Source organism: Anas acuta, chromosome 20, assembly GCF_963932015.1.
Source record: "Anas acuta chromosome 20, bAnaAcu1.1, whole genome shotgun sequence".
Lineage (NCBI taxonomy): Eukaryota > Metazoa > Chordata > Aves > Anseriformes > Anatidae > Anas > Anas acuta.
In genome coordinates this window covers 4,045,757-4,066,389 of record NC_088998.1, presented here as the reverse complement: position 1 = coordinate 4,066,389, position 20,633 = coordinate 4,045,757, and the positions used below count along the sequence as shown (strand labels likewise).

Below are 20,633 nucleotides of genomic sequence, written 5' to 3'. Positions count from 1 at the left end.
TTGGGGTCGTTGCAGGCTGGGTTGTGGAAGCCCAGCGGTTCAGGAGGATGCTGAGCTGTACATTCACTGATGAGATGAAGCCGTAAAATACCACCGCAAAATTTCATTTGCGTTTTTGAGCTGATTTAAGAGGATACCAAAACGCCCCCATAGCTCAGGGTGTTGACAGCTTCTCCTCTAAAGGCCAGATTGGCTAGGAGGTGTTTGCTTGAAATTCAGAGACCGGCTAAATTTGGGTCATGGAGCAGGATGAGTGCAATTGTGTTCAGATGTAGGAACTTTGATATTCTTTGATGTGTCTTTCTTAAGGCAGATCTTGCTATGGCCTCTTTCAAATAAGTGACTTAAATGTTTGCATTGGCTTCACAGGGTTTATTTAAGATTATTCACATTTATTATTACCAGCTGTTTAGATTATCCCTGATATACCCAAATAGGATTTACGAGACTCCCCACACACATACAGACAAGTCCTCTCTGCACCTTGTTTTTTATCTACCATTAAAGCAAGATTCCAACCCATTTCAGGAAAAAAGGCACTTAGATCTCCTTCAAGGGTAAATCCACTCTGACCATATAATCTGTTATAAAGTCTCCTCGGAGAGATGCACAAAGGAGACTGTAACTGGAATAATCATCATTTATTGCTTATGATCTCCTTTGGTTCAGAGTTTACTTTTGCTTTCTTCAGCAATAAAATAACCACAAATCAATCACAAAAACTGTTGTGCTTGTTCTGCATCGAGGCAACTTTTGGGGGTGTAGTGAAGAGCAGCATTACACCTCTGAACTGCCATTAAAGGGGATGTGGAAGATGGAGCCCTCCTTACATATCTTTTAGCAGCTTCTGAGACAAAGCCCAGCAGCAGGAGACATCATTTCTACTCCTGACCTGCCTAAAAGTTTACACCTGAGAAATGGTTAGGGCCAGGAGAACCCTAATGACCCTTAACGATCCGTAACGATCCCTAATGAGCCCCACCTGGCCCAGCCATAGCAGGGCTGTATTTAAGCCCAGACCAGGGCCCTGAGTCTCCTTCTGTCTGTGTGTGGGGTTGTCTCCAGTCCTTTTGTGGCTGTGCTGTTCTTCTGGGTCATGCCCCACAAATTGTCCTACTGAATGGGCTTTCGATGCTATCTCTGGAAACTCCCTTATACCCTGGACTCTTGGCATCCAGCCCTGCTCAGGTAAGGTGGGAGGGCTCGGGGGGGACCCAGCACAGCTGTGGTTATTGGGCTGCATGGAGTAGGAGAGAGCTTGGTCCTAGGGGAGCAATTTTTCAACCTGTTGGCCTGTGCACAAACCCTGGCGGCAGCAGTAGCTGTGTGAGGCAATTAAGGTGGTTTGGCTTTTACTCATGTTCTTGGAAGGAGCAATTTTAGAGAAACCCACGGTCTCTATACTCAGTGCTGATGTTTGCTGCAAGATCATTGTTTGTGCCTCACTGCTTTCCTCTCCTCTTGTGCTGCCCTTGCTCCCCTGTGTGTTGGGTGCTCTTTGTGGGGCTGCTGCCAGAGCTGCTCCCTGCAGAAAGTCACCACCCTACCAGCATAAACCAGTGCCCTGCATCCATGGCCAAGAAGGATACACACTTGGGTGAGGTGTGAGCATCTCCCTGCAGCTACCCCCAGAGCAGGTGCAGAAGCAGGATGAGTCCCGCAGGTCCCTGCCCTGTGCTGTTTGCGTTGCTGTGCTGCACAGGGTGTGCAAATATTCCCCCTGTGTGCGGGGGCACCGCTGGTGAGCAGGAGCAGGGGCTGCCATTTACATTGTGCTCGCAGCTCAGGCCCTGCACCGAGGGCTGTTCCACGTGGCCCAGGATAAACAATGAGCAAATCGCATCGATTCGGAGCAGCCAGCTTGCATCGCTAATCATATTTCTGAAAGATGCCAACAGAGGGCATCCGCTGCCAGACACACAGCCTGCATCCTCCTGCTGCAAACCCTCTGCCTGTATTCAGCTAAAGAGCATCTCAGCTTTTAACCCTCTCCCACTTGGGCTCAGGTTAAGCTTTTTCAGTGGCTTTTTAAGCAAACAGGCTTTTTTTAGTGGTGTTTTTTTTTTTTTTGACCTTCCTTTTGGAGAGAAGAGAAGGAAGAGGGTGGGAGAACAATAATCCACAGCTGCAGTCTCTTGGTCAAGGCAGGACTTTGATAACTGGTGTCTAAGTGGGATCTCTGTAGAGCCTGGCAGAGCAAGAGCCAGGTTCAAAGGGAAGGTGGAGGCTCTGATGTTGTCCTGTGCAGCTGTAAACAAAATCAGAAGCACTGCTGTGCTGGGGCTGGAGGAGAGTGGGAGCCTTCGTGACAGATGTCCTGTCTTTTGTGGGCTTAAATAGTCAGTTTTATTTATAGGTGTTTATTCCTGGTGTTTAATCTCCTTGTTTCATGTCTCTCGTGGACAGTCAAAAAGAAATCGAACTTCTAAAGCCTGCTGCTCCCTCTGGTAAATACACATTGATGTTTGGGCTGTGGAGCAGGCTCACTCTGAGCACGCTGTTGCTCTTATTTTGTTAAGATCTCACACCAAAGCAGCTGAGACCTTCCCAGGCTAGGATGCAGGCATGTTAATCCAGCTTTGGCTGGGGCAGCAGAGGTCCCAAGGCAAGGGCTGGTGTCAGAGGCAGGGCTTGAGTGAGGGTTAGGGATGGCAGAAGTCTTATCAGAGCTTTCCTGCCTGAACAGCAGAAGTTAATAAGTGCAGAAGCTGTGGAACTGTGCTAAAAAACAAGTGGGCTGAAAGCAAGGGTCAGTCTGAGCTGGCTGAGGTCTTCGGTGTAAGAGGATGGCTCCGAGCTCTCGATGGAAATATGGATAAGGCACAGGACAGATCCTGCTCCTTGTAGTTGTGGGTTTCTTTTAAATCAGCCAGGTAGGAGTGTAACTTCAGCAGTGAAGTATTTCCTCTTCCAGGGTTTCCAGCTGCTATGCACACAAAAATAGGATTAAAAAATACTGAACTGGGTGGCTGGTAGTTCAGGGTGGTTACCTGTGCTTAGAGAGCCCTGTCTCAAAGCTACAGCTGATCCAAGCTGTGCCATGGTTACCCTGGCCCAGTAGTTTGTGTTCGGGGTCCAGTTTAACTCCTGGTGTGGGGACAGGCTTTCTTAACCTTTCAAAATGCACATCCTTAATGGTGCAGTTTGCAATACATGGAGGTGATATTTTTAGGGAATACACTTGATTATTTACCCAGGGTGTGTCCAACTGGGCATCTAAAAAAAAATAAATCTATGTACATGTAGGTCATCTGCATTTCACGTTACAGACTGAGGGCCAGAAGCATAGATCCAGGTTTGATTTACGGACTGCCACGGAGATCTAAGAAATTTATGATTTGATTAATCCATTCCATATATCTTTTCCTTTATTACCGGTAATTCCTGTTATATATCATAGCCTTCTGAGCAGTAATTTGGCTGGCTGATGTGTGTCAGTGTTTTCTAAGGGTTAAATTCCCATGTACCAGCTAGAAAAGGAACTGCTGGGATCTGTTGGGTAAATGTTTTCAGCTCCACTGGAGTCTGACTTACCAGGTGGATTTGTTCTAGTTTACCAAGTGCATATAAGACATGTTGCATGTGCAAAAGACCAGCACTGGGGTTGTGGGGGGGACTTTGTGGAATACATTCATGTGCCAGGGTGGCCAAAGCTTGTGGAAGAGGAGCAGGCACCTGCAGTGCTCCCAGGCAAGAAGGCAGTGCCCAGCCAGGATGAGCAGCCCTGGTGCTGCAGGGAGAGCAGGGGATGGGGTGGCTGCAGGCAGGTGAGGAGCCTTGGCAGGGAGGCTGCTGAGAGCTGGTCCCTGCTGGCAGTCAGTGCTTCCATGTGCGGGGAGGTGGGGGTTTGGCATAGGGCAGGAAAAGCAAATCAACTAATTAACTCAATGAGGAAACAACAAGAATAACGTACCTTGGATTGAATGAGGATGTGACCTGAGACTGGAGATGCTTCTGCTGCTGGTAAACATGTTTTCTGTGTGCTTTTTTTTCCTGTAACACTATTGACATTTTTAGAATGACCAGAATATTTCAGAGCACATTTAACGAGACAAATACTGGATTTCAATACTGTCAACTCCAGAAAGCAGGAGGTGGGTCCTAAATTACCTTCAAAACCATAACAGAAAAAGTGCAAGACTTCATTCCCCTTCTGCTTTTCAAGCCACTGGGGGCCCCCCCTTTGCAGCCCTTCTCCCCTGGGAGCAGGGTGCTGACAGGGGGAGGTGGGACAGGTGTGTTCGTGGTGCTGGGGGAGGCAGTGAGCACAGCATGCACCTGGCAGCCCTGGAGCACATTCTTGGTGCAGGCTGCAGCTGTGTGAGCTTCCCCTGCGTGGCCCTGCTGTGCCTGGCTCCCTGGGGGCTGGGGGTGCCTTGCCCCAGCCCTGCAACCCCTATCCCTGCTGATGGGTGCTGGGGGTGCCAATTAGCAGCAGCCCCATGTTCATTTGGTGATGAGGACTCCCACCTGTCAGGGACAGGGGAGTTGAGCACGGTTTCAGCCAGGCTTTAATAATGCCTCAGCTCTGTGAAGCTGCCTGGGTTCGGCCAGCCACCACTTTCAGAGAAGCCCTGTCTTCATTACCTTCCCCTTGAGCCATCTGGTCCCCCCAACCTGACCTTTTTTAAAAAGATTGGTTAAAAAAAAAAAATCTGGAGCAGTCCCTGAATAGAAGACCTTGTGTGTCACGTTGAAGCCCAGAGCAAATTTTTATGTCCAAGCTGTAAAACCTTGAAAATAAAGACTTATAATTGAGAATCTGGCTGAAGCGGAGTGAGCAGAGATGGTATAATTAAATTCTGTGGTGGATATAATTAACCCATTTATTCATTTATTACCCTTTACACTGCTAATGCAGGCTACACCATCACCATTTGTTTGCGGAGGACCTGCTGTACCTGGCTGTGGGGCTGAGCAGGGAGGGGGGGCTCTGACAGCCCCTGCCCAGAGCCCAGCCTGCTCTGGGATGAGCTCCAAAGGAGCAGGATGGAAAGCAAAAGCTCTGGGTTGTGCTTTGGACTCTGGGGCAGACCTGACAGGTGACTTTGATCAAGTGTGGTGCTTTGGGAGAAAAGGGCTTTTGTTGTTTGTTTTTAAGAGCAGAGTGGCTCTGTTGTACGCCCAGCGCTGTGGCACCGAGTTCTCACCGTGCGCTATCAAGGGCTGCTGTGATATCCGCCCTGATGTGCGCAGATTCCTGCTTTCTCTCCTCTGTAGTTCGGTGTGGAAATGGCACTTGCAGGCCCGTAACACGGATAACTACTCACCCATCCTCTGGGAGAGCCTCATCTGACTAAAAGCTAGCCTGGCTTTTCCAGAATGGAGCTGTCTTTTTTTATTTTTTTTTTACCAAAGATGCATTTCGCTTCACTCTCTTGCAGCCATCATGAGATAAAAAAACAATGAATCAACCAGGGATTATTTTCCATGAAAGTTTAATGAGGCACTGTCCCCTTCCTCTGCCTGTGTGAGCTAACCTGGCTGAGCATGGAGGGCTTGAACATGGAGTAAAAACCCTCTGCTTGAGAGGCAAGAAGTGCAGGGAAAAATCCTTTGCTCGCTGGCAGCTATCACACCAGACTGTCCTGTTGGAGCTGCGCTGTCTGCAGTTTAGCCCCTGTCCCTCAGCCTATCCATCTCTTGGCAGGGAAAGCCAAGCCTTGCTCCCTCCCCCACCGCCCCTCTCCTTCCCTTTGCTGCTCCTTAATATTTCATGCATCAAAGAAGTTTCACTTGTAATGCACAAACTGATTAATTAAGTAGAGTGCAAGAGTTACGTGCATTTAAAGTTTCTTTCATCTCGGGCAGGAGGGAGCCGTGCCGGAGGCTGTTAGTGCTCGGCGAGCAGTGCTGAGGGTGGCCGTGAAGGAGGGGGAAGCTCGGTGTGGAGCATTCCTGCTGCAGCCTCCTTCCAGCAAAACAGCCTCGTTGTGAGCCTTTGGCTCGAGCAACTAGTTGCTTCCCAGTTGGTTTTGGGGTCTCTTCTGCTCCAGAAGGTGCTGGCCAGGCTGTCCCTGCCTCCCCCTGGCTGTGGGGCTGTCTGGAGAGGGGATTTGTAGTGAGGCACCTGCCTGACTCCAGGTGTTGTGGTAAGGGCTTGCCTTGGGCTCTGCAGGGTCCCTTTTCAGTGCTGCTTCAGTCCAGAGTCAGGAAAATTCACAAATGCCCTGTGGTGATGGGCACCTGTGTACCAGGGCTATTTGTAAAGCAAGTGTTTACTCCATACCTTGGCCCTAAATGCTCCAAGGCTTTAGCTGGCTGTGAAAATTGTGCATCCCTCTTAATCCTCCCATTACTAGCCCAGGGTCTTCTGAACTGAGCTTAGGGATGGTTCCCCTGCGTGTGGAGATCCTTTACTGGATATCCCTGCAGTGTCTGAATGAATTACTGCATCTAACTTGCATTTGAGGGGGGGAAGAAGGAATCCAGCTGCTCCTGGCTGCTGGCTTTAGCTCCCCTGCTTTTGCAAAGCATCCCCTTGGGGTGCTTATCTGCAAGCGGCCAGGAAGATCCTAGCGTGATGCTGTGTCAGGAGGACATCTCCTGCGGCCCTGAGCACAGCGTGGGGGCTGTTGGCTCACCATTAACCCAGAAGCAAGGATGTCACCTGCTGAAATGCGAAGGGTGATCTCTGCATCCCCTTGCTCGCTCTCCCGGGAGGCGTTTCTCCGAATTGCTGACCCAGCCTGTCTCGTGCTCTGCTCGTGAGCTGACAAAGGCACAGCTTGAGCAATGTGGTCGCAGACCACAGTCAGGTACCATATGGCTGAGGACCAGCGTTTCTACACTGCGGCTTGGGAGCAAAATTAATTTTGTGGTGTTTCCTTCAGAATATAAAAATCCTTCTTGCTTCTGTAGCGGAGTTATTGATGCCGAGGTGACTCTTGCAGGGTGAAATATAAGCCTCTGATTGCATCATAGCTCTGACTTTTTCCACTTGCTAGCAGTCCGATTTGTGGTGTTACAGACATAAATTGTTCTGTATATTGTAAATACGTAGTACGTTTTAATGATTGTTGCTCTACGCACATATATTTGGTAATAGAGCCAATTGAAAACCACTTCAGAAAGCTGCTATTGATATTTTTGCAATAACCTCCTCCTCGGTGCCAGCCAATAAAAGATGCATTAGTTCTGCGTGTCCAGAAATCCAGCTCACAGGACTGAAGGTTCAAGAATGCTTTGCCTGTGACCCTTTAAATGAGAATGACTTTTCCTTCTCCATCCTTCCTATGCCTAGGTAGTGTAAGTATTTTAAGCATTTTCCAGCAAAATTCAGCACAAAGCTCTTCAGAGAGGTGCAAAACCGTGGGTTTACCTGAATCCCACCTGGGATAGTCATACAGAAGGGGCAAGCCCTGGATCTGAGCAGCTCTGCTTGGAAATAAGGAAGTGCCTAAGTTCCTGCTAAAATCCACTCAGGTGAAAATTCAGAAAGTGTGGGCAGGCTCAGGCATGAGGCAGGCATAGTTCAGTGTATCTGAGGCTCCTGGATTGCATGGCACACGATGCGTGCTGTGACTCCGAGAGGCTGCTCCACTGATAGCAGCCCACTGGTGGGCTAAATAGCAGAGAAATGCCCAGCTCAGGCAGAGCAAGTCTGCTTTTTGGTGCTGAAAAACCCACATTTGGGGTTGTTACAGGTATTTCTGCACCCTCAGCATCCCTTTTATCCATTGTGGCAACACCAAGTTATTTCCCTGCATTTGGGTTATGCAGGGGCTGATGCAGCCCCCTGAGTGCTGACTTTGTGAGGGTGGACCCAGAATGGGGTGCTCCCTCCCCATGCTGCACAAGGGGTTCACAGCCAAGGTGTGAACGGAGCTGGAGCCTCCTGACAGCCTGCCAGGCCCCCTTCCACCCCATTGCACCCGAGCCAGATGGGTCTTGTCAGCACGATGCATTTCCACTCATAAGACAACTTCCATCCCTGACTTTTTGTTGGGGGTGGCAGCTTTTGTTATTCTTGGCCCTGGTGCATTCAGTGGTTGGGTTGCTGCTGGATTCCCTGAGCGAGGGCTGCATCCATGAAGACCAGGAATATATCAAAAATGGACCTCACTTAGAGAAATCCCATCGCTATTATCTTGGGAACCCACAGTTTGTACACTCTTGAACTAAAAAATTTAGCAACTTAAGTGAAGTTCAGTAAGCGATCCTCAGCTCTCCTACTGGCAGGTGGGACTTTTCTCGCTGCAGTGTGCTTTGCCCTGTTCGTGCCATTTACTTTTCTGTTGAATGCTGCTCAGGGTGGATAATGGAAATCCATTACCTCTGTTATAAACCAGGACTAAAATATTTCACTTTGCAAATATTACCGGGGGCTTTCAAACAGCGCAGTGTTTAGCTCGGTTCTCTGGAACCATAAGGCTTGTGGAATCCTTTCCTCATGAAAATGGATTTGCATTTACACTGGGATGGATCCAGGCTAATTTTAAGCTGAATGTGCCTGTGTAAAGGTAGTGGTTTGAGGCAAGTCCTCCTTTATCGCTGTGTCCGTGTTTGTGCAGGAGGACTCGCAGAAATCCATGTGCTTGTCAGAAGCCGGCTATTAGCTGTACTTGATCAACATGGAACAGAGGCAGAACAAGATCCTACATCCAGGCAGACATGGCTGGGTCTCTGGTAGGGGCACAGACAAGGCAGCCCAAGGTCCCTCCCAGCTCTCTTTCTTTCAGGTCGTGCCCAAAGTCAGGCAGTGGTGAAGCAGGTGTTTGGACCCATCTCCTGACCTTTACTTTCCCACTCCGAACCCTAAAACCATTCAACTCATTGCTTGATGGCATGTACTGGATCAGAGGACATCTGGATACAGCTAAAAGGTGTTTTCCACCCACTGCAGAGCTGAAGGAAACCCCCAAACCAGCACGAGCTGCCCCTCGCTTCACAGCCCAAGGGTTGCTGGCAGCCCCTTGCCTGCCGCTGGTTGTGGGATCCTCCTGCAGCCAACAGCAAAGAAAGGTCTGAGTGTGGGATGTGTACGGGGCTGCAGTGGCTGCTGCAGGGAGAGCTAAGTAACAGGGCTGTGGCCTTAAATAGATGCACTTCTGGGGGATTTCCAGTTCTCTAAAATGTGTTTCATCACTTTTTAGACACTGTTTTATCATGTCATTTTGGGTGCCTATGCAGTACTGTTTCTTTGATTTATTTTTTTGTTTTCCTAGAAGAATTCTGAAAATTAGGAAGAAGAAATCAGGGCATGTAGTGACAGCAGCCTAAGCCAGTCCCAAGCCTACCCTTTTTCCCTTTTAAAACAAAAAAAAAAAAAGGGGGGAAGGGGAGAACTTTGATTACAGGTTTCCCACCCAACAGCTGACTGCTCTAACTGCATTTTTGCATGATTTTGCATTTCCAGTGCTCCTGGAAATGCTGGCCCTTGAAATTAAGCAGAGCCAAGGTAGCTGGGGTCCCATGGCAAGCATTTTGTAATGGCTTGCCTGTGTGCTGGCGAGCACTTCTTAGTTTCTGTTCACTCCTGAAGCTGGAAATACGCCCTGCATGCACGTGGATGCTGACTGTGGGGGCTGAGGCTCGTGGAGGCTGTGAGCTGGAGCAGGGCCTGGCCCCCAGGAGCGGTGCTTGTGCTGTTTGCTTGCTGCATTTCATCTCCTGCGCTGTTCTGCACTTGTGGTTTTAACATTTGATGACCTAGGTATCTCAGAAGGCTGTTTTGCCTCAATAGGCATATGATGAATTGATCTTAATTAGCTTGTGGAAATAATATAAGCCTGAGCATTAAGCGTGCTTTGTTAGGGTTTTGACATCTTCTTTTATCTGTACATCTACAAATAAAATCAGGTAGATTAGCAGTCACTCGGAAATTGTTGTTGTGAGTCACTGACACACAACGGCTGTGGGCTGCTCCTTGTCTCCCTTAGTCACGCTGGCTGTGGGCAGCGGTTCGTGCTGCTGCGGGGCTGGGGTCAGCCCTGGGTCCTCTGCCTGGAGGAATGGGGTTTGCCTCTGGGCTGATCCCCCTAATCCCAGCTTCCCTGCTGCAGGAGCAAGTTGGCTTGAGGCATGAACCAAAACTGCAGCTGTGGAGCTCATCTGGTTTGTCTTCAAGCTCCAGCCCTCGGGTGGTACCGGGGCACCCTGTGATGGGTGGGTGTGGGGGTCTGCGGTCAGACCTCGGCACCCTTCAGTCCTTTGGCTCCCATTTAAATCACAGAATTACAGAATTTCTAGGTTGGAAGAGACCTCAAGATCATTGAGTCCAAATGCTGGCTGTTAAAGACTGGGTCAGAAATCTTTGCTCAAGTCACTGCTTTGTCTGCTCCAGGCTTGTTGTGAGCCACCTGCGTGTGCCCAGGACCCTGGAGGTGCCCGTTCACCTGCAAAAACCTAATAACTAGGAAAAGCTCTCGGGAAGCACAGTTCTGTGCTATGGCAGCCAGGCATCGCCTAAAAGGAGCGATGAGCCTGCGGGTGCGTGTGGCAATGAGCTGAGCTCCCGGTGCCAGAACAGGGGGAAGATGTGGCAGGAAAACCTGGATGTCAGGAAGCAGAGAAAGCGAGGGCTGCTCTGCAAAGGGCAGCAGCAGGGGGAGAGGAATTGGCTGGTGCAAGGGGAGGGGGGCAAAGCGAGGCAGGCAGCGGGCTGGGAGTCCCAGCAGTGGATGAGAGGCAGGGAGAAGCAGGTGGCAGGGCTGTGCTGGCATTAAAGTGCAGGCAGGAGCCCCCCTGCTCGGCCCGGGGCTGCCCGGGAGGCGCAGGTAGAGCCGAGCCCCGAGCCCCCCAGCCCGGGGGGAGGACGCGGCGCCCCGAGCAGCATCCCCCAGCCTCGGAGGACGGGGGGAAGGCGGCCGGGCCCCCGGAGCGGGGCCGTGCGAGCCCTCGCTGGGCCTCGGAGCGGGGCCGGGGCGGGGGCGGCGGCGGGGCCGGGGGCGGACCCGAGGCGGAGCCGGGCGGCGGCGGCGGGCAGGGGCGGCTCGGAGCGGCCGGGCTCGGCTCGTTCGGCTCCTTCCTCGGCGTCTCCGCTGCCCGGCCCCGGCCCGGTATGGCCGCTCGGATGCCGCCCGTCCTCCGCTCCGCCGCGCTGCTGCTGCTGCTGCCGGCGGTGCTGCCGGGCGGCGGGCCCGGCTCGGCGGCGGCATCCCCGGCGGCGGCGTCCCCTCCTCGGGAGCCCCCCGGTCCGTGCCGGGTGAAGACGGTGACGGTGTCCACGCTGCCGGTGCTCCGCGAGAACGACATCAGCTGGAGCGGTGCCCCCCCGCCCGCCGCCGCCGCTGCCTCCGCCGCTTCTTCTGCCGCCGCCGCCGACTCCCGCTTGCTGCTCTTCGTCCGCAGCGAGCTGCCCGGCCGCGTCGCCGTGCAGGACGACCTGGACAACACCGAGCTGCCCTTCTTCACCCTCGGTAGGTGCCCCCGCACCTGCCCCCGAGCCCCCCGCAGCGCCCCCGCGCCGCCCGGAGCCCCCCGTGCCCGGCTTCTTCCCCGGCATCCTCCTCCTGCTGCCCCGCACCCGGCTCCCCGGCGCTGTTTCAGGGCTTTCTGGCGTTGTCCTTGCTGCCTGCTCATTGCTTTTCTTTATAATTATTTTTTTCCGCTGGGGAGGGATTTTTATCTTTTATTTTTTAAGCAGGGCCTGAGCGCTGCTGCCGTTGCCGGTTCGATCTGGGAGCGAAGGCTCGGGGCTGGGAAGTGGTGGGTGCTGCCTCCCCTGCTCCAACTTAGCCGCTGAGCCCTAGAGGAGGTACCACGGCGGCTGGGCGAGCAGCAGGGACTGTGTGTCTCGTACATTTCGACACGCTTTGCCTTCACGCTCCCTCTTGCTTCATGCACAACTCGGGTTCTTGGCTCCGTCGCAGCGTGCCTGCAGACTTTCTCTCCCCGTTTCATCTTTTGCGGGGAGGGGGATGGGGCCAGGAATGATTTTGGTGCCGTACTTCGGTCCCCGTGCCCGCTCCTGTTGGTGTGGATGGGGTGCCCCAGCTGCACCTCGTCCCCTTCAGCCTTTTGTGTGCCATCAGCCCGGCTCTCCTCAGAGCGAAGTGCTCAGGATTCTGCGTGGAAGGCGGCGTGTTCGCTGTGCCACATCACTGGAGGGCTTTTGTTGATCTCTTCATCCCCTCGCTTGCTTGCGTTTTGGTGTCTGAACCCAGGATGGTTTGAGCACCTGCCTAACTTTGTGTCTGAGATGCTGCATGTTAACACAGCTCGGCTGAGGCTGCCGGCGGCTTGTGCTGCGTGTGGCCGGCATGTCGAGGTGCTCTGCGGGCAGGCTGACCCCACGGGCACCCAGCCACGGGGCTGCTCCTGCACCTCCTGGCAGTGACCCCGCTGCTCCCCTGGGTCTGATGTGCCAGGGCAGGAAAATGACTGACTGCATCCCCCGGTCCTTTCCTGCGAAGCTTTCCCTCAGCGATTAACCTGTAATAAATAGCTTAATGGTACTTCTTGAGCTGAGCATCATCACGGTTCTAGTTTGCAGTTTGGCTTCCTTAGACACGGTTGGTCAAACAGAAAAATCCCAAACAAACCAGGTAGTCTATTTGAAGCAATAACAGTGGAAACCAGACCTGATGCAGTAGGAATGACATTTACCTTACAGTGATTAAAAGTAACAAGAAGTTTCATGGTTCAGTGCCTTGAATTTTCAGATTAGAGTACAGTTTCTTCAGGGACTGGGTGTGAATTGCGCGCTGCTCTAAATATATCAGAAGGCAGAGAAACCCCTGTGTGTAGTGTAGGTAACAGCTCAAGTTAGAGGAGAGAGATTTGTCTTGATAGATCTGAGACATGATCTTGTAGAGCAAATCCTATTCCTGTGACTGACTGCTGGTGAGGAGACCACATCTAAAAAAAAAATCTCTGCCTTGCCTGGGATGTTGGTTACGCACACGCTCCTAAATATGGAGCACATCCCTCGCAGAGCTGTGTTTCTGTGGCTGGGTGCAGGGCACCAGCACGTCCCCTCCTGCTCCCCTTACCCTGCAGGTGTCGGGCAGGTTGGGAGATAAATGGGAGCTTTGCCTGTGGTGGGATGGCTTCATCAGGGTCCCGAAATTAATCAGGGGGTTGCCTCCAGAGAAAGTAAAGCACTTGTCCTTCCCCAAGGTCTAGCTCATGAATTGCCGTGGATGCTCTGATATTTCAAATTTGTCGCATTTCTTCCCATCTCCTGGAGTGGCAACTGAGCCTCGCTCGCACTTAACTCTTTTCAGGGTGAGTGCTGTGGAGGGTTCCTACTGGCTTGTGTGCTGGCTGTTCTAGGGCAGTCAGTAACGCTGGAGTTTTCTGCTGTCTTTTTTTTTCCTGCTCCATCTTTTTCTAAGTTCAGCAGTGGCTGGGAATCCGAGCGCCGCTGCTGCCTCGTAATGGGCTCTTGGAGGTGAAAATCATGTTACATGTGGGAGATCAGTGGAATTGCTTTGCAGGGACTTGCGGGCAGGGATTGCTTTAAACAGTTGCTTCTCTTTGCCCAAATCTTTGATAGCCCTTATTTCTGATGCTTGTGTGTGTTTGTGTGTGGTGCTGAGCATGTTTAGTGGATGTCTGGGCCTGAGCTGTGGAGGAGCTGAGGTCCTGCTGATTTGCAGTGGGATGAAGGCTCCCAAATGCCTTTGAGTCCGAGTGCTGGCTGCTAGTGAAGCTTCCTGGCTTTGTGGGGTGAGGACGTGTTAGGGAGTGCTCCTACAACCCATGCCCCAGGCCAGCTACCTTGGCTTGGCATCCTGGAGGGATTTTGGGGGTGGGGAGGAAAAGAAAAGCATAGTAAAGCAGGTGGTGCAGAGCCTTTGCGCTGATGCTCTGGGCTCTGAAGAGAAATTATTTGGGAATAAATCGAGTTCTGGGGTGGCTGCTGGAGGACAGCAGGTCGGGCACTGCCTCTCCCCTGCTCCCCAGCCTGCTGCCCGCCCCTCCTGCTCCCTCTGCGGGGCTCAAAAGCCTTTCCAGGCCAGGAAGCGTGAAATAAAACCTCGGCTGGTTGTTGGTGATGGGTTTATTTAAGCACTGGGGCCGAGGGACGTGGTCTGTGGTCCTGTGGCTGGCTGCTCAGCAATTCCCTGCCTGGGGTGGCTCCTGAGCCTCTCGTCCCTCCTGTGCATTTAAGGAGGATGGGGGATCTGTAGCTGAAGGCTGGCTGGTGCCAGAGCCTTGTCTGTAGCTGTGTGAAACTTCTGCTTTTTTTTTTTTTTTTTTTTAAGGGCAGATCAAGTTAAAATGGGCTAAGGAAACAGATGCTTCGAGTCGGTGGCTGGTACAAAGCGCGTGCAGCGCTCTGCATCCCTTGTCTTTAAAGAAACCCTTCTAGGTGGGAGGCAACTTTTTCTGCTCCCTGCCAATCTGAGATGTGACACATTGTGGATGATGAGCCTGAAACCTTGCCAAGAGCCTAAATCTCTCCCCAAAATGGCTGGGGACACCCCCTGCAGCTGGGCAGAGCCACAGGTAGGAGCCCACTAGGGGGTGGTGGGAGCCTGGAGATGCTCAGCTGCTGGCTGCAGGTGTGTGGGCACTGAGGGAGCCTCCTGCCCTCGGTGGAGTTGGGAAACTTCATCTCCTTCATCTCCTTCTCGCATCCCTCCCCGGCTGCAGCAGGGGAGCTGCAGCCGAGATGCCTGTGGGCAGCTGGAGTTAGCTCAGTGTCCCCTCTCCAGCAGGGCGTCTCGCTGTCTGCGCTTCCCAAGCCTCGTTTTGCTTCCTTTATCTCTGTCTTCGGAGACAAGAAGGATGTTTCTCCCCTTACCCCACGATTACATTACTTGAAAATTACACAGCAAAGCACGGTGATGGCAGGAAATGACAAATGTAACTTCACCACCAGTGCATTATGAATTGCTGTGCATCCCCTTTCCTGAAAAAGCACCCTGCCCTTTCCTTAACCTTGGATACAACTGATGCTTTGCGGTATTTTTTTTTTTTCCCCTAACTCTTCTAGTGTTACACTGGCAAATGGAGCAGCCTATCATTGACTTTATTCTTATACAATGAGGTCTCTCTAAGGTATGTGTCTTGATTTAGTCAGCAGCCATGTGTTCTGTACAATAGCTGCTCCACGAGCAGCGTAGCCTGCTTTAAGTGCAATTCAGGGAACGAAGCAGTTAGCTTCAGAGCTAATTTGGCTGAGCTCTGTCTGTGTGTGTGTGCAGATATATATAGAGAGAGGGGAGAGGAAGAGGCAGAGAGAATTTTACCACTGCTCTTAGCCGGTAGTGGCTTACATAAGAACAGTTTACTACACGCTTCTGCTAAATGGCTCTAATGGATGCTGTTTGACTGGTGTCTGCAGCGCTTTGTTCCTGGGGCTGGCAGAGAGGTGCTCGTGCCTCTGCATTGCCGGTGTCTCGCTGTGGCCCCTCTGCGTGCAGCCTGTCCCCGTCCCTGGAGCTGTGCAGCTCCCCCATCTCCCCGGTGCTTTTGTGCTGCTGCTTCTCTTCTCCTCTCTTAACTTTTCTTGAAGCCATCTTGGAGCTTGAACTTCTTTTCCTCGCTAGGATGAGAATGCATTAAAGTAATGGAAAACACTTAGTCCCCTGCAGATTGTTTGAATTCACTGTGTTTTTTTTCCCTGAAAATACATGAGCAGGGTTTTGCTGCTTGCTTTTGTCAACATCTCCTGGCTTTGCAGAGCCTGGGGGGAGAGGCCGAGGGTTGGCCTGGAAACCCTGGTGAGATCGGAGCTTGCTGGTGGTGCTTTTAAGCAGCGCTGCTCTTCCTGGCTCTTGCCTTGCTTTGAACTGGTCTGTGGGGTCTTGAGCAGGGTTGTGTGGGTGGCAAAGGGACGGCGTTCCCAGTGTGAGGCTCTCGTGATGCTCTGGCTTCCCCTAAGCAGCAGAGCTCATCTCTCCAGGGCACGGCTTCAGCAAAGTGGGTGCTCTCTGTGCAGCAGAGGTGGGTGAGGTTTGGATAACTCCTGTTTCTGCTAACTGCCTCCTGCTAGACATGAAGACTTGCACAGCACTTTGGGCAGAGATTCGGTCATTTAAGTTTTTTTTTCTATTATTGCAGTGCCTGGGGTCCGGGTCAGGTCTGCATCAGTGGGGACAGCCTGGGGAAGGGCGGTGGTATCACAGCAAGAGGAAGGAGTAACAAATGCCACAAGCACCGCGCTGCATGAGTTGTTGGAGGGTGTGGGGGGGGAAGGACTCAGCAGTGCTCAGGAGCCTTCTGAAAGGGGGCTGGGACCTGAAATGGGGTGTGTGGGGCTGCAGGCACCGCAGGGATGTGAAGCTGCTGGCCTGGGAATCCGTCAGGGCTGGCAGGAGGTTGGGATGGGTCCTGTGGGGAAATCTGGTGCCTGCTGGCTCTGATGTGTTGCTGCCCGGGGAGCTGAGCCAGGTCCCTGGGGGAAAGGAAGGGCAGCACCAAGAGCCAGAACGGCCCAGCTGGGGTTGTAGCAGCGATGTGGGTCCTGAGCTTGAGGTCTGCTGCTGTGGATGCAGGAAAGATGAGCTCTACAGCTCCCAGAAGGGCTGTGGGCACAAAGTGTTCATTAAAACAGGTCAGTCCTCGGATGTCTGCTTCCCTCCTCCAAGCCAAGGTCGGATGCAGCGTGTCCAGCACCGTGGGGTGCAGGGGTTTTGCTTCATCTTGGGTACATTGAGGGGAGAAAATCGCAGCTAAAACTGGAGCCTGAGCTGAAGGGGAAGCTGTACTCGGGGAATTGCTGCTTTCTGAGAGTACCCGTGTTGACCAGCTAGTGGCAACAGAAGATTAACTATGGAGAGAGCCGCCTGCGCTGCGCAGCGGGCAGGCTGGAGCGGTGCCGCGGGGCTGGAGCTGGGGATCCCCCCGCTCCCCGAGCTAGGGGAGCGCATTGCCTGGGCTGTCGGTGTGCCAGAGAGCTTTCTTGCTCTCCTGCTAGAGGAATAAATAGGCTTTTTTTTTCCCCAGAATGAGGTGGGCAGCTCACATTTCTCTCCATATGTGTTGGGCACTGGGGAGGGGGGCAGCCTCCGTGGAAGCCTGTGCCACGGCACAGAGGGACAATACGTCCGAAATGTGCTGCTTTTGCCTTTCTAAGCCCTAAAACTGCAAATCCAGGCTGTTTGATGGACAAGGCTCTGCTCTGCCTCAGCCATATGGTGCTAATACACAGCGCTGGCTGGCTGTGAAACCTGGCTGAACCCGGGGGCTTCCCCAGTGCTGGGCAAGTAACGGGAGCTCAGCATGGGGCTGGCTGAGATGGGACAAGAATAGGTTGGTGTTGTGGGAATGGGGAGGCATTGATCTTGTGCTACCTTGGCACATATGTTAGCAGTCGCAGGTGGCTGGGGAAACACCTACCATCACACCAAAATGCCTCGTGGAGCGTGGGGGGAGGCAGGGGCTGGGAGGAAAAGCGAGGAAAATAGAAGTGCTTTGAGCAGCGCCTTGCATCGGCGATGCTGTTCCCATCTGCAGTGCCCACAGCGCGGCTCGTGGCGGAGTTTCCCTCCTCCAGTTGCAGCCATGTGAACTGGGGACCGATGAGCCTCGTCCAGCCTCCCTGCTGCTCCTGCTGGCTACCTGCAAGGGCTCGGAGCAGGGATGGATGCTGCTTGTGCATAACCAGCTTAAGAAGTGGTGCCACTTAAGACAATTGAATGCTTGTGCTGCTGCTCGGGGCTCGGCTAATTTGGTTAAGGTTTCCAGTGTCCAGACAGCGTGGAGACACTTAATGGTATTGAAGAAGCAGGACGGTATGCGGAGGGGACAGGCAGCAATCTTGGCTTCCTGCATCTGCACTGGCTGGGCAAGGCTCTCTGGTTTCTTCCTGGGAAGGAGACAGGCAGGGGAAAAAAATCAGGGTGTAAATAATTATGGCCCATTGATCCCTTTGGATATCTCCCCTATGCCTCTGAGTGCATCCTGTGTGCCTCCTGGGGTGCAGGGCAGGATCCCTGTGGGGGTGGCTGGGCTGTGAGGAGATGGGGCAGATAGGGGCTGGAGCCGGGTCTGCCTGGGGCAGGGGAAGCTGGTGGGGAGGGAGGCAGAGGCAGGAGCCCCCCCTGTTTCTCATTACCTGCTCCCCACCAGCCTCGCGCCCCCCCTCTGTGCCTCCAACTCCGCCGTCTCCGTGCGAGACAAAGTCTGTGTGAAACCAGACTGGCTTTGAAAGCAGCAGAGAAAGGGGAGAAATTTTCCATTAGCAGCATCAGCAGTAAAAGAGATTTCCCAGTCACCTGGTAACTGCTGTATTTGGGAAGATTACCGAGCTGATGGTGCCGCTCCAGGCGTGTGCACGGGAGAGATCCAGGCAGGGAGAGGGAACAAGGGCTGTGGTGCCCAGAAGGAGAGCGGTGTGGATGTAAGGGAGCCCCCTGGGGCTGGCACCCTCGTGCACCATCACCCTCTCTTACAGTGTGTGAGAATAAACCACAAATTGTGTCCCAGCTGCAGCTGGAGGAGCAGAGGGTGGCAGGAGGGCCGTGCTGCAGCCTGGGGCTGGGTGCTGCATGGGGAATGTCCCCTTTCAGCCTGGCGTTGGGGGCTGGATGCTTGTTTTGGTGCCTGGTACCTTTCTGCAGTGCTGAGGTTTGCCTACTGGGAGGTGTTGCCCTTGCTGTGAAGACCCAAAGACTAACGCTGGCTGGGAAATGATCCTCCCAAAAGCAAAAGGCAGATGAATAAGCAGTGCACGGACTCCAGTGCAGGGTCTGGAGGCTGAGGTTTGCTCCTGGCTCTGCTGCTGACCATCTCTCAGCATCATTTGGTAATTTTGTCCCCTTTGGGGCCACTTGGCTATGGCTGCACCCTTCCCCATGGTGAAGCAGGGGGGAGATGCAGGAGGCTGGTGCATCCCTGCTGGGCACCCACAGGCATCAGCTGTGCTGGCATCTTTGAGGCTTTAGTTTGATTTTTCCCCTCCCTCACCTCTTTGTGGGGCAGGCAGGCAGCACAGGAGGGGTGGTATCACCTGTGGCCAGAGCCTTCCCCAGGGATCTGCTGCAGGACCTGGGCTCTTGGGCTGGCCGGGGCTGCCTGTGGTGCTCACACAACCCGAGCTGGGGTTGCAGCGTGTCTGTGGCTGCTGTGGCTGTGTCCATCCTGAGGCCATTCACAGCCCGTATTCCTCCCTTTAGGGTTGGTGACCTGGTGGTGTACCTGGCAGCACAGATCATCCCTAAACTTTGGTGTCAAGTGACAGAAAACAGGAACAGGCAGCAGCATGTTTTTACTTTTTGCCTCTGGCCAACTGCTCAGCAACACCAGCTCCTGATTCTCCGCTCCCACGCCAGCAGCGTGCCGTGAGGGGGGTCAGGCAGGGGAGGGCTGGGGTGAACGTGGTCACTGCACCTCTTCCCTGGCTGCAAAGCCTCTGTTGTGCTGTGCCTGCCCTGCTGCTCCTGCTCTTACTGCCCGGGGGCATGGCAGGAGCTGGGGTAGGAGCTGATGCTCTCCTAATTAACTGGTCTGCACAGCCTGTGCCCGGAGTGGGGTCTGCTTTTGGCCCCCTTTTCCCAACTGGGGTGGGTTTCTGGGGCCAGGGGGCTCCCACCAGGTGCCTGCTGCTTGTTCTCACTCTGGTCTTGGTTTTTCAGTGCTGTCTCGTGCAGGCTGGTGCTGAGGGAGATGGAATTCCCCTGCCGTGGCTCTCTGGGTCTGGTTCAGCACAGGGGGTGTCTCTGGAGAGCTTGGGGTCTGGTTGGGACATCGCGCTGTGTTCCTTCCCTTCTACCCCCGTCACACTTCCTTCTCATCCTCTGTAGCTCTCTGTTGGATAAATTGGAGAGGTTTAAACTCTCTCCTGTGTGGGAAGCTGCCCAGGGAATTCCTCCTGGGTTTCTCTGAAGGCAGGCTCGTGGCATCATTGGTGGACACGCTCCCTTTCCCCAACACATGAGAAGGGCGGTGTGGGCAGGTGGGTGCCCAGGAGAGGGTGGTGTGGGGAAGGTGATGCAGAAGGCAGGCGGTGGGTGTATGTTCCCTCCCTCCTTTCCATCCCATCCACCCTGGGCAGCCCAGGGTCCTGCTGCACTTACCGACTCATTTATAGGATCTCAGCTCCTTCCCAGCATACAAACGCCTCCTTCACTCCCTCCCAGGGGCTTGCAGGAGCCTGCAGGAAGGGCAGCCTGTGCTCAAGCATCATGTTGGGTTTTCTCTGGGCTTTTGTAGGGTCATGCCCTTGTGTGAATGCAGCAGATGTCCTGCTTTCTGGTGCCCTGGGAGGGCAGCTCGGGGCCTGCTGGAGGATGCCAGCACCGGGTACCCCTCGGTGAGGCTCAGCCCTGGGCTTCTGGCCCTTCCCAGCGAGGGTGTTTGGGATGGGGGCTCTGCTGGAGAGGAGGGGACACCACAGAGGAGCTGATAGCAGCACCCTGGGACCTGAGGGGTGCCTTTGGCAGGAACAGGGTCTGAGCTGGGTGCTGTCCTCGCTGCCTGGGGGCTCCTGCCTTCTCCACCCCTCACCGAGGGAGCACAGAGGGCTGCGTTTGTCACCTGAGGAGCCCCCGGGCTTTGGCTGAACTTTGTGTTCCGGCAATAAAACCGTGCTGGGAGCTGTGTGCAGTAACAAAGCCGGTGGATATAATGCCTCCGTACCGCGGTGTACCTTTCATCTTGAAGGATTCCCGAGGAGCTTTACGCACGGGGTGTGCCGCAGCCTGCCGGGGGCACCGGGTGCTGTCGGTGACAGCTGCAGCCTCATCTCTGCTGGATGTGTCCCCCTCATCCCCCTCGCCCCAGGAACTGGATGGGGT

General features: G+C 53.6%; 1 protein-coding gene across 8 annotated transcripts in view; it reads left to right on the top strand.

Moving 5' to 3' along the window:
• The first annotated feature begins 1,053 nt into the window (after positions 1 to 1,053).
• The window catches only part of ASTN2 (astrotactin 2), a 324,948-nt gene continuing 305,368 nt past the window's right edge, over positions 1,054 to 20,633 (top strand). For 5 of the 8 annotated variants that reach the window (XR_011089090.1, XM_068656623.1, XM_068656622.1 and 2 more), the window contains exon 1: positions 10,893 to 11,360. Coding sequence is in view for 6 of the 8 variants with exons in the window: in XM_068656623.1 (XP_068512724.1) it covers positions 11,003 to 11,360 (358 nt within the window). In the remaining 2 variants the exon portion in view is untranslated. Of the gene's footprint in view, positions 1,189 to 10,892; positions 11,361 to 20,633 lie in introns of those variants that run through there. The other 3 variants (XM_068656614.1, XM_068656612.1, XM_068656627.1) reach the window with 2 other exon arrangements.